We start from the raw sequence: 24,470 nt of genomic DNA, 5'->3' as shown, positions 1-24,470 counted from the left end.
TGAAATCATTAGGACAGGTCCCTCAGTAGCAACCACTTTTTTGGTGGGGTTAGAGGGAGATTTAAAAACAACAACAACAACAACAACTCCGTAACCACAAAGTGCTCAAGCACCCCATTCGTTTATATTCTGACTTGTTAGCCACATCTTTACCAGAGGAAAAAATGCTCTTTGTCGAAAACATTTTGTAAAAATTCCTAGTGAAGAACCAGACCAACAAGCACTTAGCAAGTGCTTACGAAGGGCACAGCAGACTGACAAGGCCCACAAAGAACAAAAACCGCCAGCCCAAGAGGCAGTCCCCGATCCGCGGGCACAGGCACACACCTGGCAACTATAGTAAGAACAGAGAGACAGGGGAGCTGCTGGGGAGGTGCAGGGAAGCCGCACTGGGAACCAGAGAAGGGAGAGGCTCATTCCTGCTGCCGATATTAAATTGATGCAACGAGAAAGAGAACATTCTTCGCCATATAAATCTTTCCGGCGGGGGGGCAAAGACAATCTTCTTTAAAAAAATATTTTTATTGCTGTTGCTATTTTTGCATTTTATTCATTAGCTCCCTGGGAAGGACCCACACACTCTTCAAAGCCCAGGACAAAAAAAGATCATCTCAGGGCTGGCTGATTCTCAGGACGTTTCTTATCGCCCCTTCCAGACTGGACACACAGCTGGAAAACCCGGCGCGGTTTGGACTCCATTCCCATCTGAGCCCTGCACTGCAAGTGCTCAGCCGATATCTGCTGGGTGGAGTTGTAGCTCTCTCTTTCTAAAATCAGTGTCATCACTGCAGGAAACTGTTAAAATAAAAGCAGCCAAAATGTGTAAAGACTTTCAAGAAATACCTCCATTCTTAGCACGCTGTTAGAATCCATCCCCCCATCCTGCCTGTTTCTTTGTTTCTAATTCCGAATTTGGGGCGAGATGTGGTAGGCAGTCCTCCTTTTAATCTTTAAATATAGTTCTGAATATAATTACATTTTTATGCAGCACCGAAACATCATATCCGGGTAACAGGGCATTCTTGAGCTATTAACATCTGAGTTAAATCTCCTTCACGTCTGTCTTCTATTGCGGACAGTTAGGAAGTATAAGATGAAAGTGATCGACATCATTTGTGAATTATGTGTATTTCCTTGTGCTGCATTTGAGTGGGTTTTGCTCCTGGTGGTTTTGCATGTGTGAATTCCAGCTTGTCTGGTAGCTGGGCTTTCACTGAAAACCCCTTTCGGGTCGTGGTCCCAGTGCCCCGGCACGGAGCACAACACATGGCATTCAGAGTGAGGCCAAATTTGGGTTGAGAAGTGAGTTCACCGTGTAGAGTGCTTTGCAGAGAGTCTGATCTGTCTATCAGTGACCTGAGGAGCTGGAGCGAGAGCCAGACAGGTCCAAACACAGTGTGGTTGGTGCCGGGCACCCTCCCAGCCACCAGCTCCTCCTCCTCACCTCTGATGCCACGGAATTTGTACTTTCCACCCCACAAAACTGAAGCCGAACAAGATGCTACAGCTGGCTAGGAGGAGGATGTGCACACCCTCCCCCTCCCACCCCCACCCCTATCCCGGAGCCAGGGACTGCGTCCCTGTGTCACTGTGTCACTCATTCTTACGCCCACACTAGCCAGTGTGGCCTGGCTGTCACCCCGACCCACACACGCACAGTTCAATGTGGGACCTCTCCAATCCAGGAATTCCGCGTCATCCCAGAAGGAAGGACTACCAGGCCTGGGGGAGAGGTCTCGTGCGTGTGTGACTGTCACAGCAAGCACACCCAGGTACCTCACTTACCTACACACTGGAAGTGCTTTTCTACCATCCAGAGCACTGGGGTCTGGGACTCAGCAAATTCTAGGCTCAGGTCCACGCAGTAGAAGGCCTGCATTCCCGGGGCTCCTCGGGCCTCCTGGCATGGCTGTGAGCACCAGGAATTACTTGCGAGTGGCAAAGTGTATTTGCTGCCCTGTGCTGCCCTTCACGGCCAGAGTGCAGAGGGGCAGAAGAGCCTAAGCCCCTTCCCAGCTCCACAGAGCTGCTCCCCACATTTCTGACTCCTAGTAGTAGCCAAAGAAGGGGTCCCAGGAGGGACAGGAAGCAGCGTCCCCAGAGACTGACGTGCACCTGGAGCAATGCAGCCCCAGGGACGCTGACCACCAGGAAATCCCTGCTCTCCATCACAGTGAAGGTGCCGGGCTGGTGCGAGTGGAGGGACTTCAGGCTCAGGACTTCCTGAAAGTGGGAACCTCTTTTGACTAGGCCCACTCTCTGCTTGGGGATGTGGACTAAGACCTCCGACCCTGGCTGGGATGACACTGAAACCGGAAGTACACACAACACAGAGAAAGACACATTTTGCAGCATGGGGGGAGTGAGGGGGGAGCACTAGCCATGGGCCTGTGGCCAGCTCTGCATACCATGGGGTTAGACAGTGGATTTGTCACTGTTTGGGGATCACTGCTGGGACCTGAACTTAGCAGCCTGATAGAGCATCCTCAAGCACCTGGGGGACACTGCTATTCTAAAAAGCCCATGAAAAAACAGACACTAGGAGCAGGCTGAGACTGTCTTCAGCTTGGGTGACCTAGCGTAGTGCCCCTTTCCATTACCAAAGCTGCTCTTAAGAAACACAGCTCATAGCAGTTGTTTATACTTTAGCAAGAATTTCATTGTGTCAGCCAGCTCTGCAGGTGCTAGATGAAAGTATTTGTCTCCAAATACAGGGATTTCTAATATCACAAACAGAGAAGGAGATGTCCATGAGCTTGGCAAGGCAACATCTCCAATGCCCCAAACGCTCCAGAGCCCTGATCCCGAAACTTCATCCGTGATACAATTTTATACCAGTGGGACGTGTTGGCCATCTCTGATCCGCCCACACTGGATGAACCCTTTGACCCACCTAACTTTGCCTACTGAGCTCTTTAGAATTTAAATTCCCTGGAGGGAGGACGTGGGCTTCCGGATTCCCGGCTTCTTTGTTTTATACAAGGTACATGGTGATGGTGTCGCCTCAAGGTGAAGGAAATCATCATCTCGCACATAGTCTAAAGCGGGGTCCCACTGCCAACAGTACCCAGAGCCAGGTGTGCCTGACGAAGGCCACTGATCGTGGGGCCGCCCTCCCAGGAATCCCCAGATCGCCCACTCCACAGCCTCCAGTAGAGCCCAGCCGGTACACACACCCTCCAGCCAGAGCAGCCTTCTCTTTGTCTCAAATTCACGGCCAAGGATGGGGCTGATAACGGCAAAGGTGGGGCGGGAGAGAGAGGAACAAGTTGTCTGGGGGAGAGGAACACAGAGGGGACACAGGGTGCAGAAGCAGAGAGGCAGGCTCGGGCCCTGCTGGGCCTTACCCGGTGGGCACACGGCCTGTAGCGGGTAGGCATAGTGGCCGCTCACCAGCCAGAGTGGCAGGAGCTCTGCAGAGGTGTTCAGCACCTGGGGAGGCAGAAAGGTCCCCCGTGACCCCTAAAGCAAACTCCCTCCCTAGGCCCCCCAACCTTGTAACTAGTCTCTGGACCAAACCCCCAAATGTTGTGGAGCCCAGGTCAGGGTGGATTGCTGCAGTGCAACCAGGAAATATTATTTAGCTGGGATATTTTTAGCAGGGAGTGAGCTGGGAGCAAATGTCATGTGAGCCGTCTTCTCTTCCACGGCAACTTCGGGCTATTTAAAGAGATGGTAATTACGCTCCTGCCACCATGATCAGGACGTGCTGAATACATGATTGCAGGAGCCCCTCATCTGCCGAGCTGAGCGCTTTACACTAATGGGGCCCAATTTTCAAGGCTGCTGCCTAAATCTGTCCAGTGCCACAGGTGGACATTTGAATTGGCACCGCTGAAGCGGCACGGTGCTCATCTGGATGCCATGTGGCAGTAACACCCCCAGCCTGGCAGGGCCTGCTGCCCCCCACTGACCTCCCGCCTCTGAAGAAGGTCTTGTCTTGGGCTTTGGATGGTGACCGTGGTGGCACTGACGTCCACATACAATCCCATCCGACTGGCATCCTCCAGAGAGGCCACCAGCTCCCCTCGAAGGGACAGCAGCCAAGGGGTCTGGAGAAACAGGACAAATGCACAAACCACCTGCCAAGGGGGCCACTTGCTAGGAGTCAAGGAGAACAGAGGCTTAGGGAGACACCTGGGAAAATGACAGGACACTGGGGGAATGGGCTGGCCTAGGGGACAGAGTGGCAGCTACTCAGGGAGCCCTGAAAACTGTGCCCTGGCTCCCTTGTGGCTAGGGGAGCAGGTGCCTCTGTACCCATGGTGGGAGTGTGCCAGCCAGTTGGCCATGTGTCCTTGCTTCTGGTCACCACCCTGTAGGGGGACGCTGGCAATCAGGCCCTTGAATGAATGTGGCAGCGATGGCGGGAGAGGGACAGGGAAGGACCCGGGCCCCATCCCGAGACTGGCAGGAGGAGCTTGGGGGACCTGAGAAGTGGAGAAGCAGCCCGGCTCCTCCCAGAGGCTGGGAAACACACCTAGGACTGGAGAAAGGAGGACCACCCTTGTGCGGGACAGAAGCAGGCGGCCCAGCCAAGGAAAAGCTCCTGCCACCAGAGACTTTGCAGAGAGGACCTCAGTGTGGAGGGACCCAGAGGCTTCAGCTGAGCCCCTTCCTCAAGGATTATCTCAGGTGACCTCAGGCACTGCCCAGAGGCCACCAAGGGTAGCTGCCAAGACCCAGGCCAGAAGGGTTGGCACTGTCCACAGGAGGGCAGGGGGATCAAAATGCCCTGCCCCACAGCGCCCCCGAGCAATGAGCCAGACAGAACCTTCCAGAAGGTGGCTCCTGCCCTACTTACCTGCCTACTGTCACTCCTCAGGGGTAGTGGCCGAGAGGCCTGCAGGACAGAGGGGAAGCAACAACTCCTGGCACACAGTGGGCCGAGGTGAGCAGGCAGAAGCGCTGGCAATTACCCCAGCAGGAGGCTGGAGAGAGAGCCCGGGTGTTTGCTCATTAAGACAAGAAAATCATTTACGTTCTGGGACTCGAGTATCAACAGACCCGAGGAAATGTCACCGCCTCAGCTGCTGCCCCGGGCTGGGCCAAGGGGGCAGCTGGGGCACTGGGCACAGCTGGAGAAGCCAAGGGTGGGTGCGTACGGCACAGATGGATGGCGCTGCTCAGAACAAGATCCCCAGGCCTCCTCCCGGTCCTCTGGCCTCATCCTGCTGAGTTCGACCATTTCTTCTTCGCCCTTTTTCTTCTCATGGGATCCAAAGGCAAAGGCAGAGAGGGCGGTTCAAAGGCCAGAAAGTGTGTCTGTGCCCACCACGGACACTGCACTCAGGGTGACCGCCATGCCGGACACCCCAGCACTTGGGCCCGCAGTGCTGACCCTGGAACAGCTCCAGCCATCCTGTCTCTGCCCAAGACACTGCCCCTCCCAGCTGCCCTGTCTTCCCCTTTCTCCTCCCTTTGCTCCCCCACCCAGTTGCTCTTGCTGCAGACCTGGGCCGGGAGGGGAGGTTGAGGCACAGGACAGAGTCTCAGAGGAAGTCCCCGGTTGCCCAACCTTCTCTGGGCTCCACCTCTGCTGCCCCCTGGCTCCACAGAGCCCCCCACCCACTGCGAGGCTCAGGACAACTTAGGGGAGCTCTGCGACTTCCTCGTATCTGGAGGTGCCACCTCTGCTTGGGGGACAGAGAAGGTGCCCAAGGAGAGGGTGAAAAGACTCAGTGTTTCCAGGGTCCACCACCAAAGCCACCTCTCTTGTCCCCCCAACCCCAGGCCTGGAGGAAGGCAGTGCAGGCCTGGAGCTGGGCTTCAGGAAAGAGGGCAGTGATGCTGCTAAAAGAAAGAAGGGAAGATGTGGTCAGGTGCCCCAAAGCCCCCACACACGCACAGGCTATATTTAGGGCCCGCAGACATTTGGCAGGACCCGAGCGGCCTTCACCAGGAGCAACCGCTAATCACTGCGTTGAACTTACGGGTGCCCCTGGGCACACTTAACCCAGGGCAATGAGTAGTTATTGCACAGCCTGCCGCTCGGGGCCTGTGGGCACACTTAAGCGAGCTGGCGGATCGCTGTGAGCAGGGCACGGCTGGGGTACACCCTTGGGCACCCTGCGCCATCAGCGGGAAAAGGCAGAGTATTAAATATCTATGTGCCCTGTGCCCACAGCTACATTTAGCCAAGGGCAAGGCCGGTGAAACAGCTTTAATTAAAACTTAATGCAGGTTCAAGGTGCAGCCACGGAAGCAGTGGCTGCAAAAGTCACCGGGAATGAATCAGAGTGGGATGAGGGTCTCGGAAGGGGGAAGTGGGAGGCAGGGAGGCGGGGCAGGGAGAGCTGGGCTGCCCGCTTCTCTGTGACTGTCCGGGGAGCCCCGCAGGTTCCTAAACCTCGGATGGGGGAGGACGCTGGGGATTAGGGGTCCCGGGTTTCAAAGGCAGGTGGACAGGGACGAAGCAGCTGTCTGGAAAGGTGTTTTCGCTGCTCTCTGCAATTCCGCCCAGTGCCCTGACACCGGCCCCACTGGCCCCCTAGCGGCAGCTCCCAGAATTACGGGCCCACTGCGGAGAGCCAGGTGACCACCGGGGAATGTCACGCTAAATTTCTAAATTGCCTAGCCTGGGCTCCAACTTGTGATCCTCCTGCCTCAGCCTCCCAGAGTGCCGGGATTACAGTCATGCCCAACACCACATCCAGCTTCCTGTTTTTCTTAAAAAGCTGGTGACTCTGGCATCACGGGGCAGAAGCTGAGTGGTGCTGTTCTTTGTGGGCCCAAGGTTCCAGGCTGTGGTTGCCCCAGCTTTGCCACAGCCCCTAACATGTTGCCGTGTTCACAGCCCAACTGTGCCACTTAACTGCTGCAGACTTCCAGCAAACCTAATTCCACATAGCTCTGCTGCAGAGCAGGGAGAGCTCACCCACTGCCCAGGCTCACTGCGAAGGGGTGGAGAGTTAATGTTTACAAAGTGCTGTCTCCACACCCAGCACAGGGCTGGGCACCTAAATGTTCTCTGATCACTGAAGAGCTGAGTTAAATTCCTCCCCATCTCCTCCCCCGGTGCACTCATTCCTGCCCCTGTAGACCCTGAGGTTTTCGATTCGCCTGACCTCAAATCTCCCAGAGGCTGGAGAGAGAGCTGACTTCAGGGAACCCGCCAGGATGTGACAGCACTCAGAGCTGGTGCTCTGGATGAAGCCCTGTCCCCTGATCTTTCAAGTGACGCCTTCCACTCACAATGGAACTCTCCCCTCCCTCAGAGACACACTCAAGGAAAAATTCTTGGCCCCAGGTTAAAAAAGAGCCTCCAGACCAGCGACTCCTCCCAATCCCGAGGGACAGAGCAGTGAGACAGCGTCCTGCTGCTTTGGTGACAATCCAGGTGGCTCCCCCGAGCCGGGACCTATAATCTGCAGCCCCCCAGCCACGCTCCTGCCACATCTCAGTGCCTGCTGCTCAGCGGGAGCCTGATGGAACTTGGCACCCAGCCAGTCCCCACCAAAGTCTGCCGCTCCAGCTGCCACCTCTGTCCCACCGCACCTGGCGGCTCAGGAGCCTCGGCTACACGCCTGTGCCTTGGGGAGGAGCCCAGGCTGCCCCCCAGCCCATTACCCGGATGAACGTGGGGCCACAGTGGATGCTCTGTCGAGCCAGCCTGGACACAGTCACCGGACACTTCATTATGTAGCCTTTGCTCCACTCCAGCCTTTTTCACCCCTTTTTGAAGTAGTCTGATTTCCAGACTGTAATTTTCTTTCTGAAAATAAAGCAAAAGTCATCTGTGCAAATGAAAGAAGAAAAGAGCGAACAGATTGCAATTATAGGTCAGCGAAGGTTCACAGCACCTCGATGATCCAGGGCCGTGGCAGGGGACGGGTCTCACAGAATAGAGAAGAAAAGTGAGAGTGAGCCGGGCAGACATGAGGAACCCAGGGCCAGCCCTTGGCTCCAGGAGCTCAGGCAAGCCCTAGGGACTGGGGACAGTTGGGGACTTCTGGAAGGCACCTGCTCATCCCTTGACATCGGCAAACGCTGGCTCAGACCCTGTGTCCTTTGACCCTCCGAATGGCTCAGGAGAGGCTCTTTGGTTCCCATTTTACAGACGGGGAAGTTGAGGCTTGGCAGAAGTGAGTGACTAAGGAAAGGCCGGGGTGGCTCCTAAGTGTGGACACAGACCCCATGTGTCTCACCTCTGCACTCTGCCTGTGATGCCAGGGGCGCCCTTGCTGCCCTCCTCCAGCCTCAGGAGAGCAGCTGTGGGCCCCGTGGGTGCCTGAGATGGGCTGTCAGAGAGGAGGCAGTGACCGGAGAGAGAGCAGAGGGACAGTCAGGTCCTCAGCCCCTCAGGGAAAGTGGGGCGTGGCCGGGCAGGGCAGACAAAGTTGTGCTGTACAGAAAAGAGGAAGGAGAGGAACATCAGCAAGGGGCATCTCTGGGAAAGCGAGCTCGGACCATGCAAAGGTGGTGGGGCCGGGAGTCCTGCGAGCCCACAAGGCACCGGTGCAGGTGAGGCAGCCAAGCGGCCTCTGCAACCCCCACCCTTCACGGACTAACTGAGCACTTACTGTGTGCCAGGCTCCCCAGCAGGAGACAGCTGTGCACTGGGAGGGGAGATGCTTTGTGGGAGTCACTGCCAAGTCTCGCTGAAGACTGGGGTGCCACTCGGGGGACGGTGCTCACCTGGGCCATGGGAGGCTCTAGGTTCCAGCCCCAGCACCATAGTGAAAAATTTCCCAGACGCACCTCCTTCCGCACAAAGCAGGCCAAGTATCGAGCTCGGAAAATGAAGTCACCATCCAGTGCAGGATGCAGGAAATAGCCACATTGGGCAAGAAGAGGATCCAGGTGGCTGGGGGCCGTCCAGGTGCCTGAGGGAGGAAAGGGACAGGCAGGCACAGGAGGAGCAGCTGAGACTACATCTCCGGGTCCCCATCTGAGGGGCTCCTCACCTCTCTGAACTCTTCCCCCACTTCTCTAAACCTCCTCCCTTTCATCCTGCCTGCTGTGTCCCAAACATCCCAGGCCCATTGCTGCCTCAGGGCCTGTGCCCTGGCCATGTCCACTACCTGAAACTCTCTCTTTCTTTCTCTCCCTTCCTTCCTTCCTTCCTTTCTTTTCCCAGTATTAGAGATTGAAGACAGGACCTTGCACATAATAAACAAGCCTTCCACCACTGACCTACATCCAACCTTTTTTATTTTTATTTTACTTTGCAACACAGTCCAGCTACATTGCCCAGGCTGACCTCCTCCTGCCTCAACTCTGGACTACCTGGGATTACAAGTGTGAGCCACCATGCCAGGCTTGCCTGATATCTGCTTGGCTCACTTCACCTCCTCCAAGCCTGTACCAAAGTCACCTGCATGAAGTCGGCACGCTGGCACACACCTGCAATCCCAGTACTCAGGAGGCTGAGGCAGGAGGATTGCTTTGCGGCCAGCCTGGGCTACACAGTAAGTTCAAATGCAGCCTGCATTACATAGCAAGACTCTGCCTCAAAGAACAAACAAACAAAAAGTCACCTCCAGGAAGTCCGCCCTGACCACTTTCTTATTCCTGGCGCTTCTACCCCCATCACTCCCATCTCACTGACTTCAGATTAGAGCCATTGTTTGCTGCCCCTCTGTTTGTCTGTTTTATTCCTGCTACATCCTAGCAACTTAAGCCACATTGAGGGCTCTCAGGAAATATTTGTAGGATGAGTGAAATATAAAAAGGGATAGCATTGAGTAGAGGGATTATGGGCCGTTTTTATCATCTTCTTTGGATTTCCTCCGGTTCCCGTAATTATCTGGTATTGCTTTTGTCATGGTTTGGTACAAAGCCATTTTTCAAAGTCACAGTTTCGTTTTCAAATACTCGAGCGTGCTGGGGATGGAGGATGAATACGCCCACCGTCTCAGATGCCAGCCAGGGACCACTTCCCTTTTCAAGGTGCTGCTTACTCCGCTCTCTTTAGCAAGAGCTCAAGGCCATGCCTCCGGGCAGAGGAGGGAGGCTCTGAAAGGTAGCTCGCTGGGGAAATAAAGTGCCTGAGCTTGGATATGCAATTTGACCTGAGTCCTTTAGTTTTGCATTCACGTTGGCACTTTGTAAATATTTGCCTGGCTTCCTGCTGCTCACACCTGCTTGCCGTCCCTTCCAGTTCATGGGAGGCAGCAGGCACTGTCATTTCTCCGTCCCCACCTGGTGCCACCGCTGGCCGCTGTGAAATAAAAACTCCCTCAAAAGCCACAGGTGTCTCTGACAGCGCCTAAAACTAATGGCCTGTGGCTGGCCGCTGTGACTAATTCTCTGATTATTGACTTTATGATTTTACGCTTAAAACTTCTTGATAATAACACACAGAAATGTTTAATGGGCTCTATCCAGAGCCATAAAAATTACTTATTGAACAAGCGTTTTAAAACTATTAATCTATTGTTTTCCATTAATAATGGCTCTCCAAAGAACAGGTGACAGCTTAATGTATTTTCACCGTTTCTCTCAGAAAGGGGCCTTTTTAATACACAAACTCTGCTCTGAGGTGTCACGGGCTGGCTGGCTGGTAGATCAGGCATTGACTCTCCCAAGACAGATTCAGGCCACACCAGACCCAGATGGTGCCCTAAGAATCTCCAGAAAGGGCTGGGCATAGTGGCCCTTGACTGTGATCCCAGCACTCAAGAGGATGAGGCAGCAGGAATACCTCGAGTTCAAGGCAGGCCTGGGCTACGTAGTGAGTTCAAGACCAACCTGAACTACACATCAAAACCCTATCTTGGGCCGGGGATTTAGCTCAGTGGTTCTGCTGCCTGCCTCAAAAGTGCAAGGACCCAAGTTTGATCCCCAGTATCAAAAAACAAAAAAACAAAAACAAAAACAAAAAACAAAACAAAAAAAAACCCTGTGTTAAAACAGACAAATAAAAAATCCAGAATAGGGCTGATAAAGTAGCTCAGGGTGCAGCACCTGTCTAGCAAGCCCAAGGCCCTAAGTTTGAGTCCTGGTACCCCCCCAAAAAGTCCAGAATAAACAGGGTCCCTGGGTGGTTTTGCTAGACTTGGGAGAGATAGGGAAGCACCCTCTCCTCATTATCTCCTTTTTTGTGCAAAGGAAAGGAGAAATTCTGAAGACTTGTGGGAGATAGGGAAGCACCCTCTCCTCATTATCTCCTTTTTTGTGCAAAGGAAAGGAGAAATTCTGAGATTTCACTTTGTAGTCCCCGAGATGGAAAACAGGAAGTGGGCTAGTGGTGCATCTTGCTTTTCATGTTCCTTCCTGAAGTTTCCAGAAGGTTCTAGGCGATCTCCTCATGGTATCTACCCTCTTCCCACTTTTCCTGTTGGCAAGCTAATGGCTGAAAGGCTTCAGAAAGTGACACTGGTCCCTTGGCTGTTTTAGGAGCACTCTTCACCCCTTTCCTCACACCCATTCCTTTTCCTGGGCAGCTGCGGTTTTGGAGCATATCAGCAGCAGTTGGGCACTCCAGCCCATGTTTCACGAGTGCCCTGAACACCAGCAGCATCCCCAACTATACCAGCTAGAAACAAAGGAGGCGTGGGCTGTGCCTGATCCCAGCTCCTTCTGCTGGCAGAGGTGAGGCAGTGCAGGTGACAAGTGTGTGACCCACAAGATGAGGTTGTAACTGCTGGGGGAGCCCCCACAGAGAGAGTTATGAAGCCCTGGGGAGGAGATCTGAGCAGATCTGAGGGGCAGAAGTCCCCACCAAAGAGGTGGGCTGGAGGACACAGGTGTGAAAGGCAGTGCCAATGCCCTGGGGCAGACACAATGGCTAGCTCTTTCTAGACAGCGGCTGTCCTTTACCTGGCAGCTGTAGGACTCTGCCCAGCCACTGCCTCAAACCCTCCATGCAGCTGCTCGGGATCTGCAGGGTCATGTAGTCGGAGAAGCACTCCACCTTGTCTGTCAGAAAAGAAGGTACTTCTAAACTGGGTGTGCTGGCACATGCCTGTAATCCTAACACTCAGGAGGCTGAGACAGGAGGGTCATTTTGAGTTCAAACTACAGGCTGAACTACATAGCGAGACTCTGTTTCAAAACAAAACAAAGCAAAACAGAACACTTCTGGGAAGGAAGGGAGGAAGGGGGAGAAAAGGGAGGATGAATGGACTTCTTCTCAGCTCCGATTCTGTGGCCCTGTGAGGAAAGGGCAGCAGGAGTCATAGGTCATAACTGGCAATATCCTTTACTCCTTTGAGGTCACAGCTCACAGAGGGTCCAGGAGGAAGCAGCTTAGGGAGAGGCACCCAGATTTCAGCGGGCCGACAGCTCACCAGGAACCCGTTAAAACACAGATTCAGCAGGTCGAGGGAGGGCTTGAGCGTAGCAGTCATAACCAGCCTGCGTGATGCCGATCCTGGCGATCCAGGGACCACGCGTTGAGTAGCAAGGCCCCAGCAGACACAGATCTAACTGCCGTGTCTTACAGGGGACACAGGGAGCAATGGAATTTAATAGTGTGATTGCGGTGCTGAAGCAGAACAGCCGGGGCGGAGTCTCGCCTGTGTTCTGTGTGTGTGTGTGTGTGTGTGTGTGTGTGTGTCTATTGCTTCAATTTCTTCCTGTGGTAGAAATCATGACGATGGTGGCGGTGGTGGAGATGAGGATGGCAATGATGCTTCCAACGACGGTGGTCATGGTGGCGGTGGTCATGGTGGTGACGACGGTGATGGTTGTGATGGTGGTGGTAGTCGCGATGCTGATTCAGATGTGGTACTGGTGAGGTGGTGGTCATGAAGGTGATGGTGGTGATGATGGTGAGATAGGGATGGAGGTGATGGTAACGGTGGTAGGCCTGACGATGATGATGGAGATGCTGATGATGGTGACAGCCGTAGAGGTGGTGGTAGTCAGGTGATAGTGATGGTGATGAGGGCGAGGGTGGTGGTAGTCATGGTGACGGTGGTAGTCACGGTGATGGTGATGGAAAAGTGGCTGGCCACGATGATGATGGAGATGCTGATGATGGTGACAGCCATAGAGGTGGTGGTAGTCAGGTGATAGTGATGGTGATGAGGGCGATGGTGGTGGTAGTCATGGTGACGGTGGTAGTCACGGTGATGGTGATGGAAATGGTGGTAGTCGGGGTGGTGGTGGTAGTCATGGTGACGGCGGCAGTCGTGGTGATGGTGGTGGTAGTCATTAATGATGGTGGTGGTGATGGCAATGATGATGGTGGTGAGAGTAGTAGTCATGGTGATGGTGGTGACAACAGCGTTAATCATAGTGACGATGGTGATGGTGATGGTGGTGGCAATCTGACACCTCTGGTAGTGATAGTGAAATTGGTGGTCATGAAGGTGACGAAGACACTTCGTGGGATGATATGAAACCGGAATGAGTTCATGCATCTGGAGGTCTTCACGGGGTGCTCACCGCAGAGCGTGTGCCCAAAGGTGACAGCTCTTATGATGAAAGGACTTGTCCTGGTCCTCCGGGCAGCAGGATCAGGGACCTAAACTCCCCAGCATCACTTACCACCTCATCGCATAACCGCATGAATTAGACCATCGGGGAAATTGAGCCCATGTCGAGTGCACACGACCCCAGGCTGGTACTAACTCAGATGCCGCCTCCGGTGCTGCTCAAGGTCACCATGCCATGGTGCAGACTTTTGACCCCAGTGCAATTTTCTTTCCTTTTTTTGGGAGGGGGAGGTTTTAGGACAAAGCCTCACTTTGTCATTCAGGCTGGCCTTGAACTCTCTGTGTAGCTCAGACTCACCTCAAACTCAGCAATCCTCCTGCCTCAGCGCACCAAGTACTAGGATTACAGGCGTGCACCACCACCCCTGGCTACCCAGTGCAATTTTAAAGATCTGCATAAGCCTCAAGTCGGCCACTTGACTCATAAAAGTGGGATGAGGCAGATTGCTCTTCCTCACAGCTCTACAACTGAGCTGAAGACTGCAGGCCAAAGTGGCTACACCCACCCTGTCCCTGCCGGCCTCCAGTCCATTCTCAACACCAGGATTTTAAAGTGGACATGGCAACATGGTAGCCCCTCCTCCACACCTCTGGCGGCTCCCCACTGCCTTCGCACTGCCCATGTGGCCCTGCTCCACCCCCTTCCCTCCACACATCAGCCAGGGTGGTCTTTCCCACATAGCGACCTCTGTCCTGTCTGCCTGGTGCAGGGACTGCTCACAGAGTTGGGTGCTCAGGGCTCAGGTCTGGGGTGCAGCCACATGACCAGGGTGAGTCACCTCTCCACTCCAAGGCCCCACTTCCTCTTCTGTAAGATGGAGCCCCTGCCCCCAGCGGCCAGGCAGGACTTGCTGACTCTTGTCCAGTCCACTCTCTGCCACTGAGGCGGGACTCCTAGGAGTCAGCCTGGGCCCTGCCCTTCACATACTTCCCTTAGTGACTTTAATCTGTAGCCTCTCACTGGAATGAACCATAACCTTGAGTGTGACACCTTTTCCAAGGCCTAGGAGCCTTTCAAGTGAATTAATAAACCTGAGTGGAGCCAGGCGTGGCAACACACCTGTAATTCCAGTGCTCTAGGAGGCTGAGGCAGGAGGGTGGCAAGTTTGAACCCAGCCTGGGCATCTTACTGAATGATTTAGTCTCACCTTGTCTCAAAAAAAGAAAAGAAAAGAAAATGGCTGCCCTTGCAGTTTGGTGTAAAGGCCCTGAGTTCAATCCCTAGTCCACAAACAACAAAACCACATGAGGGTGGTCTTGGGGACCCTTGAACTTATAGCTGGTGCCAGAAGAGAGGGTGACTTTAGGAATCCCTGAACTTCTTTCAAAGACAAATGCAATGATGCTCGGAAAACTTTCACCGCAGGGCAAATTCGTGTCACTCTTCCCCTATCCCTTGCTAGAGTGGCTCAGGACAGAGACCCTGGACTGAGCTGTCTTGTTCTTGTGGTTTTTGTTTGTTTTTTTTTTTATGAGACTGGGGACAGATCCTGGGGCTTCATACAGAGCTACACCCTCAGCCCTCTATTTTATTTTGAGAACAGGGTCTAGCTAAATCATTAAGTTGCCCAGGCTGAGCTCAAACTTGCCCTCCTTGTCCTGCCTCAGCTTCCCAGAGTGCTACAATTATGGACCTGCACCACCACACCCAGCCACATGCTGGTTTTCATTATTGAAACAAGCACTGAACTGAGTCTGAGGATGACTGCCCCAGCCCTAACTCTGCCCCAGTGAGCCACGGGACCCCAGCAACTGGGCCCCAGAATCCCACGTCCCTTCCCGTCGGGAGGAGGAGAGGCTGACTCCGGACTTGGAAGGTTTCCTCACTGCCGAAGGCCTCCAGAGTCACCCGGCAGGTTGGTCATGGGTCTGCACGGGAGGGATGCCCGAAACCTGATACCAATGCCAAAAGGCGACTGAGTTACCTGCCGAAACTCAAAGCACAGGGCGCGGCCTGTCCCTGTTTGACCCGAGAGGGAGGATCTGTGGGAACACAGAGTGCTGCAAGCAGGCGACACAGATGGCCCTGCAGGGAGGAGGCGGTGCATAGTTCAGCCGCTGCCCGGTTTACCTTCCAACATTTATATTCTTATCCTGCTGTAGTTCTGGGGACCGAAACCTCAAGCTTGCTGGGCAAGTGCCCACCACTGAGCCATATCCCCAGCCCCGGTTAGACAATTTTGAGGGCCTCCCATAATGTGCGGCCACCAAGACACAGAAAGAAGTCATAAACAAGTAAAGAGATAAATGAGTACCTGGGGCGGTGGTGTACACCTATAACCCTGGCACTCAGGAGGCTGAGGCAGGAGGATCATTGTGAATTCAAGGCCAGCCTGGGCTACATAGTGAGACCCTACTTAGAAAGGGAGAGGGAAAGGTAGAGAGAGAGAGAGAGAGAGAGAGAGAGAGAGAGAGCACAAAGTAATATCAGGAGAAGGTTAGGCTCTAGGAAAATGAAACAGCAATGAGTTATAGCATCTGAACTGGGGAGGAGTTTGGGAGGTCAATCTTAAAAGATAATTTTCAAAAAAGGTAACCTCATGACTCCCATACAGATTTTTTTTTAAGTAAGCCTTGTGAAGGATTTTATTAACGTATTATTAATGAAGAGCCGGGCAGATGTCTCGAGTAGTTCAAAGGAAAAGAAAGAACAGACACTTTCCTCAGCAGCAGTGTTGAGATGAATTTGCAAACAGACTTGGAACTGACTTCTCCTGCCACGGAGAGTGGCCTCCCAAACACCCCGCCCGGCGCGGTTTATCCACACGTCCCCAACAAGCGCCATCGCCCTGGCCCTGGCCCCCAGACTGGCACAAGGGCAGAGCCCGGAACTGGACAGCAACTTATTCCGGCTTTGCTATGTGAGGAGAGTTTGGGGCCGAGGGAGGACGCGGAGGAGCCCCGTGCACAGACCTCGGAGGCGCATCCGGGCAGCCGGACCGCAGACTCCGGGAATGAGCTCAGTGTTTACTGAGCTGCAGCAACAGCCAAGGCCGATGGAGCCACAGCCGGTGGAAAGGGACAAGTAGTGGACACGAGGTGAGAGGGACAGGAAAGGGTCAGAGCCAGGAGGGCCACGGAGCCCTAATTGCTGGAATTTTACAGCAAAAATGATGGAAAGCCTGGAGAACCCTAAGCAAAGAAGGGAGAGGATCTCACGTATAAATAGGTCCTTCTGTCTGCAGGGGTTGCAGATGTTTAGAATCAGCTACAGAGCTGCAGTGAAGCTCAGGGCAGGGCTTATCTGACACAACAGGGCCGCAGGTTCTATCCAGCTGCACAGGAGAAAACACGGAGGGCTGGGGTGTGGCTCAGTGAGGGAGAGCTTAACATGTGGAGGGCCTGGGTTCCATTCACAGAGCCAAAACAGCAAAAGAAAGAAAGATGCACACCTGTGATCCCAGCACTCTAGGAGGCTGAGGCAGGAGGATGGAGAGTTTGGGTACAGCCTGGGTAATTTAGTGACTTAAGGAGGACCCATCTCAAAAATTAAAAAAATGACCATTTCAAAAATGAGACCATAATTTCAAGTGAAATAAATCAGACACAAACCTTTAAATTGCCTAGTTCCTCTTACATGAGAAACCTAGAGTATAAATAAATTTTAAAATAAAATAAAAGAGAAATAGGAAACAGGAAAATAGATATTTTGCAAGTGGGAAGGGGACTAAGAGATGGAGGGAGGAGGGTGTGGGGAGAGGAGAAATCAAAAGAATTAGGGGACTGGGGATTTAGCTCAGTGGTTCTAACACCTGCCTTGTAGGCACAAGGACCTGAGTTCAATCCCTGGTACTAAAAAAAATAAAGAAAGAAAGAAAGAAAGAAAAAGAATTAGGATGTGATAAGTACATATACCAAGTCCCCATGATAAATATAATATTCATTATGTATTATAAAGATGTGCTAATAAAAATAAAATGATTTTTAAAAGTTAAAAATAAGCCGGGCATGGTGGCTTACACCTGTAATCCCAGCCCTCAGGAGGCTGAGGCAGGAGGATCGCTGCGAGTTCAAGACCAGCCTGGGCTACACAGTGAGTTCCAGGTCAGTCTCAACTACATAGTGAGACCCTGTCTCAAAACCTCCCCCCCATAAATAAATAAATAAAATTAAAATTAAAAATAAGGGCTGGAGGGTATAATTTAGTATTTGGTGGAATCAACAATATCCTGTACTGCAAACAAACAAGTAAATAAGTAAATATATACAAAAATAAATAAGTAATTGTATACCAAAAACTAGCCCGTGGATTTGGAGATCCAAGACACAGGTCCCACATGCAGGTGGGGAGGACAATAGTGAGGAATGATGGGGAAGATACCTTCAGCAGTGCTTATGTGGGTATTTGCTTTGGAACAAGAAAGAGCCTTGAAGCCAGACGTGGTGGTGCATGCCCGTGATTCCTACACGGGGAGGCTGAGGCAGGAGGACTGCCAGGAGCTTGAGGCCAACTTGGTCTCCATAATGAGTTCAAGACCACCCTGGACTACATAGCAAGACCCTGGCTCAAAAAACAAACAAATAAACAAACAAAGAATGTGCCTTGCACATGAGTTGCACACAGGTTGATGGGGGAAGATGTGAAATACTTCACAGTGGACCCCCGAATGATTAGGTTTATTCAGTGAAAACCTGGTTAGTGTCTGGTGCCCTCTTAGGGTTCTTTGATTCAATGTATCTCTCATCATCACGGAGCTATTTTGCAACTCTCCAAGCGGTGGAACACTGTACTGATAGTGACGCAAATGATTCTTATCCAGAAAAATGCAAGTCCTGCCCAGGTGGAGGTGCCGTTGGTTACTGACCTGCAGGGATTTGCCCAGTTTTGCATCTGTGACAGGAATTTACCTCAGCAGTCCTGACTGCACCATCCATTCTGTGGATTCTCCTTTGAACCGACTGTAACTTCTTACTGGTTCCCACATCAGTTAATGAGTAGCAAGCACATAAATAAAATCTCTGACACACGTTTAAGGGTTGGGGGAGTGAGTTTTGTGTTTGTTTGTGTGTTTGTTTTTTGGCAGCATGAGGGGTTGAATCAGGGCCTCACACCTGGTAACTCTGCTGCTAGGCTACGTTTCCAGCCCTGGACAGTGGGGCCGCCCTGGTCCCCAACCCCTGCTCCTCCTGGCTCTGTTGCTGGATGCTGAACCTCAGTTCCTTCCAATTAACCAATTTGCAATACACAGCCATGGATGGCTGGGGCCACTGGGTTGAGGGAAGGTCCTCGAGGGTGAGTAAATCTGGAACTAGGAGCAGGGACAGACACCCGGGAAAAGAGAAGCAGTTTCTCTGACACACAGCACCATCCCTGGGCAGTTCTATAGGGAAAGTACACTGCCTCAGCCTCACTAGGGGCCCGGAGAGCCTCACCCTCCTCCTGAATCCTCCTCCAGCCTCCATTAGGATCAAGAGGCGAGCTTGGCTTCAGCCCACTCACTCCTGCAGAGCAGCCCTTGAGCCTGCCCTTCCTAACCTTGGGGTAGACACTCCATCCCTCAATGCTAAGGCCCAGGGGCCAGGCCTGCTCCTCCTCAGTCCCCTGCCCCATTCCCAGCTTCGGCACGGCCCTCCTTGTGCACCGACTTGCAGAGCTCACAAAACGGAAACAAAGGCTCACTCACAGTGAATATTGGTAGGGTAACAGCTGGCTGTTGCTGACCTTCAAGCTGGCTCCCATGCCCAGGAGCTTGTCAAAGGCTGGTGCTCTCTCTCTCTCTCTCTCTCTCTCTCTCTCTCCTCACATTCTTATACTGGAGATTGAACCCAGGGCACTGAGCTATATCACCAGCCCTTCCAGGATCTCAGTAAGTTACCCAGCCTGGGCTCTAACTTGTGATCCTCCTGCCTCAGCCTCCCAGAGTGCTGGGATTATTCAATGTATCCCTGAATGGCGGACCTCAGCTGAGGAAGGGAGCCTGCAGTTCTGTGGCTGAGGACAGTCGGTTTCTCTCCTTACCCTTACAATTGGACCCTTGTCATTTGAAAACTCAAGATCAGCATCTCTTGTTTACTTGAAGCCTAAATTCCTTTAAGGACTCCTCTGGGACAAACAGGGAGTGTTCTGTATTCTCCCAACCTTCTGGGAATCTTCCAAAGACCGGGATTCCAGGACAGTGGGCCTGGGAAATTTGGGAGCGAGGAGGCCCGTCCTTGACAAAGCCTCATGGGTCAGCTGAGCATCACCTACAGGGCCCTCTTCCCTCTGAGACAGAGGATCTGGGTGCCAGCGAGAAGCACTTGGTTTCTGTTCCAAGCTCGTGTGACATCAGTCAACACTCGCCTGGCCTCCTGATCCCCACAGTGACCTGGGTAAGAGACAAAAGACACTTACCAGACAACTGACGGGGACCCCCTCATCCTCAGGCTCCGCAGCTCTTACCCGCATCAATGAGAGGTCTGCTTGGCCCCTGCCTCTCCAGCTGCCAGGGTGTCACTCAGGTGGCAGAATACACAGGGAGGTCACTCCCTCTGACACCTCCCTAGCCCTCCATGAGGTTAATTGCTTTAGCTTTGGGAGCTCAGGACAAGGGGGTGATCAAAGGGAGCGCACTGCGGGGTGCTCTGAGCTGCCCCACTTTGGGGTTGAAGGGGGGGGCTCAGCCTCAGCAGGAAAAGACTGCCTGCTGGAAAGCAGAGATGCCTGGCTTAACTGGGTGGCAGTCACACTGCCAGGCTTTCCACACACCTACCCCAGGCTCCTCCGGCAGAAGTCAAAATATGCTGGCTGGACAAGGTGACACATGCCTGTAATCCCAGCACTCTGAGAAGCTGAGGCAGGAAGAGCCGGGGTCAAGCCCAGCCTAGGCAACTTAGTGACTTAGCAAGACCCTGTCTTGAAATTTTTTTTAAGATTAAATTTTATTTAAAGATGGCTGGGGATATAGCTCAGTATGAAAGACTTAGATTCAATCCCAGTGCTAGAAAAAATAAAAAAGATATTTGGCGCTTAGTGCCACAAAGCGAGGCTGCATTTATGGATGAAAAGAAGAACCAGACGTGAGGCCAGGAACCAGGCTGGCCCCAGGTCTCAGCTGACCAGCTCCGGCAAACTCCTTGCCTTCTGTGACCCCTGTTACCAGCTAGTTGAGTCCCCCGCATTCATATGTTGAGGTGCCACCCTCAGCTCTCCAGAATGCAGCCAGATTTGGAGATAAGGGCTTTGCAGAGGTGACGAAAAGTTAAAACCAGGCTGCCAGGGTGGGCTCCAACCCAATCTGCCTGGTGTCCTGGTGAGAAGAGAGAAGGACACAGATAGCACAGGGGGACCGTCTCGTGGGGATGCGGGGAGAAGACGCCATCGGAAAGTCAGGAGGGGGCCTTGGGAGACACCAGCGCTGGGACTTCGATCTCCGACTTCCCGGTTCAGAACAGAAACGGTAACTGATGTCGTGGCCACTCCAGTGAAGCCGCGCGTCTGCTGAAAGGAAGTGTGGACCAGATGGCTCCGGACACCGCTTAAGAGTGAAGGAACTGTTTTTTTTCTCTTTTGAGCAGCTGCAGCTTGGGCCCCAGCGTGGTGTGGGAAGCTGGCTGTGTATCATTCACACACCAATGGAAGGAAGATCCTTGTCGCACCAAACAGAAGCAAACACAAGTGGAGCACACAGCTGGTTAAACCACTTCGGGGCTCTGGCGGGGAGGCAAGGCTGGGCACACGTCCTCGGTACACAACTCACCAGCGAGTCGCAAGGACCTCAAGATTCTCGTTAAAGCCTCAGGAGGAGGTGAGAAGACAGGATCTGAGAAGCAGGTCTTCACCCCTCGTTTGACAACTTTTTTCCTGGGCACTAAGCTACATCCCCAGCCCTTTTTCAATTTTTAAAATTTTGAGATGGGGTCTCCCTGGGCTATAATTTGCCATCCTCCTGCCTCAGCCTCCTAGAGTGCTGGGATTGTGTGCTACCATACTCAGGTCCTATTTTAGCAATTTAAATCCCATTACACACACACACACACACACACACACACACACACAAACACACAAGAGTAGGGCCTCTTGTCTTGAATATTGTTAGGAAAACATTTTGATCTGGGTCTCTTCAGTTGAGTTCAAATTTCATTTCTCCATCCGGGGGAAAAAAAAATTGTTTTTCCAAATTGCTTTTCCTCGGCAGTGTTTGAGACTTGGCCAAGTCACAGCCCCAGCAAGGTTTTCACCACGACGTTATTTATCATTAACACCCTTTCTCTCTTGCAGATGACAAATGGTGAAATCCTTTATAAACCAAATACTCTTCTACCCACGGAGCCGGAGCCGGTTTTTCAAAAGCTGAAACCACCGCCCCACTTACTCGGGCTCCTTTGGTACTTAGAGGTCAAAGACTAATTTTAAAAAGACAGAGATTAATTTCAATCGCTAAGCTGCCCCAGTATTTGGAATTCCTCTATCTCTGAGAGATCTCGGCACCATGACGACCACCTTAGGGTGAGAACTGAACCGTTCCATTACCTGCTTCATCAGGTTCCCCGATTAGTTGGTTGCAAAACACAGATACCAACAAGATGCTTCTTGGCCTGAGAAGCAGGAAACAAATGGTCCGTGTGTTGTGACACAGAATCTTGCTTTCTCCCTTGCTCAAATGGAACAGTTTCATCCGAACCAGGGAGGAAGGAGACAGCAAACCGTGACCACCCTTTCCCTCCAGGAGCGGAGCCGGTTTTTCCACTGCTAGGAGCTTCATTTGTTGACAGCCTCCTGACTCATCCTTCACTCTGAACTTCACCTTCAGCCTCTGCTCTATTTTTGGGGGGGCGGGTACCAGGGATCGAACTCAGGACCTTGCACTTTTGAGGCAGGCGGTGGCACTACTGAGCTAAATCCTGCGCCACCCTCTATTTTTTTTGAGACAAGGTCTCACTATGTAGTTCAGACTGGCCCTGAATTCACTATGCAGCCCAGGCTGGCCTCAAACTCATGGGGATTCTCCTGCCTCAGCCTCCTGAGTACTGAGATTATAAACGCGTGCCATCATGCCTAGCTCTTTTCTTTTTTGAATTTTGAGACAGGGTCTTGCTAAGTTGCTAGGTTGCCCAGGATGCTCAAATTTAAAATCCTCCTGCCTCAGCCTCCCAAGTGCTGGGATCACTGGCCTGTGCCACCATGCCCAGCTAGAATTAGCTGCTCTTATTACCCCTCACTCTTGGTGGGGGGTTCATGAGAAGAGGAAAAAGAATATTCCAGGGTGATGGCAGGGAGCTTTAGTATTTTCCGGAGCCTCCCATGACACTGGGTTGATGGTCTTAGAACACAGCTTTTCCAGAGGGAAATTCTGCTAGACAAGAGCAATCACAGGGCCCCCCACCCCAACCTGTATGGGGTGAGGAATGCGGCCATCCGGGGCTCTGTCTAGAGCCTGGTTCACTGCCCTCTCACTGCCATGAGGGTTAGGGTGAGCTGGTTGTGTTCACAGATGTGGGCTGTAACCTGGGGCTCCATCACAGCTGTCTTGGGTGCATCATGGTGGGGAGAGCACCAGGGAGTCCTCCTGCCACACTCCCGTGCCTGGGGATCCCCGTGGCTCCCACAGCCGTCTCACTGGGGCTCCTGGTGGGTGCCACCCACAGAAAGGGGGTGGGATAAGGCCTGGTCCTTCCTACACACTCTGATCATTCCTGTAACCCTAGTACTGTACTCGGGAGGCTGAGGCAGGAGAATCCCCAGGAGTTTGAGGTCAGCCTAGGCTAGCACTCATGTGTTCAAAGCTACATTGACCTGCATAGTGAGACCTTGTCTAAAACAAACAAACAAAAAGAGTAGTTAATTCTGATAGAGGATCTTTGTGCCAACCATTTTAATTATCCCTGAAACCTCCAGCGAGGAACTTTTTTGGTGGGGGGCAAAGGTTTATTTAAGCTCACAGTTTGTAGAAGTTGTGGTCCATAATTGGCTGGCTCCCAGGCAGGGTGGCACATGGCAGAGGGGCAACAAAGGGGCAGAAGAAAGTAAAACCGACAAGGAAGAAGACCAGCCTCTTTCTATCCCTTTACGTCATAACCGGCTACCGGGATTAGGACAGTGCCAAATCAATCAGTGAGGGACTGTTTTTAACCCCATCCTACTGAGAAGAAAATCTAGCTCCAGAGTTTGAGCGACATTGGTGGTGAACAGCTTGAACTTCAGTCCTAGGGGATCAGGAGGAAGCTCCGTATGCCAAGAGCTGCCAGAACACAGGACCCCAGTTGCCTGTGGGACAGTGTAAAGTCTGTGACTCTCTTTGTAACAGTATCTTTTTCACCTTGTTTAGAAAAAAACACTGGACTGATTTCAAGAAGCAAATTAACAGGTAAGAAGAGCCCAGATTCCAGAAATACTCAAACTCGGCTGGTATCAGAGAGATGCAAATCCAAATGACATTCAGAGAGTCTTTCACACTCATCAGAAGGGCAGAAATTATGGAGGTGCAAACGAGGGAGGCGGGGCAAGGGCAGGGGCGCCGTGAGGCGGGAGAGCGCAGAGCGGGGGCACAGGTGCCCCGGTGCAGGTGCTCAGAGCTGCAGCCCCGAGGGCTCAAGTACCCAGGCAGTGCCACCTGCTCGCGTGAGCTCTCAGGGGATGAGGACTGTGGCTCCTCGGCTGAACCCTGGTGCCTGGAATGATAGGGCATGGGGACCAGGGGAGCACGCAAAGGACGCAGTTGTGCAGCAGTTAGAAGCTGCAGCGTGCCAGGCATGGTGGCCCACATCTGTAATCCCAGCACTCTGGGAGGCTGAGGCAGGAGGGCTTTAAACTTAAGCCCAGTCCGATGGGTGTTAGTGACATTTAGTGACTTAATAAGACTCTGCCTCAAAATATAAAATAAAAAAAAAAATGCTGGAAATGTAGTGTACTGCAAAGGCCCTGAGTTCAAACCCCAGTACCAAAAAGAAAATTTAAAAAAGCCAGCCTAGACCAGGTGTTGACCAGCTTTTCCATAAAAAAATAAATATTTCAGGATTTGCAGACTATAGTGGGATTGTAGCCTTCTCACAAGTCGGTGAGAGTAGCTGTGTTCTGATAAAACTTACTTTTGTTCTTTCAGCAGAGTCTCGCTATATACTCCAAGCTGGCCTTCAACTTGCAGCGATTCTCCTGCTTCAGCCTCC

The 24,470-nt window shown here is 52.6% G+C and overlaps 1 protein-coding gene across 1 annotated transcript; it reads right to left on the bottom strand.

The window, feature by feature from the left end:
* Window positions 1–727: 727 nt before the first annotated feature.
* Window positions 728–19,745, bottom strand: CUNH1orf127 (chromosome unknown C1orf127 homolog). The gene is given in 12 exon segments (XM_010628110.2): window positions 728–795; window positions 1,786–1,909; window positions 2,110–2,306; window positions 3,348–3,432; window positions 3,915–4,052; window positions 4,805–4,843; window positions 7,570–7,668; window positions 7,670–7,714; window positions 8,701–8,825; window positions 11,764–11,908; window positions 15,330–15,411; window positions 19,720–19,745. Coding segments are annotated over 12 exon segments (1,173 nt in total).
* Window positions 19,746–24,470: the final 4,725 nt, after the last annotated feature.

Source organism: Fukomys damarensis, unplaced genomic scaffold (genome assembly GCF_012274545.1).
Source record: "Fukomys damarensis isolate Sample0158 unplaced genomic scaffold, DMR_v1.0_HiC HiC_scaffold_23, whole genome shotgun sequence".
In the NCBI taxonomy this organism is placed as follows: Eukaryota; Metazoa; Chordata; class Mammalia; order Rodentia; family Bathyergidae; genus Fukomys; species Fukomys damarensis.
Note: the sequence above shows the minus strand (reverse complement) of the source record. Positions and strands in the feature narration are given on the sequence as shown.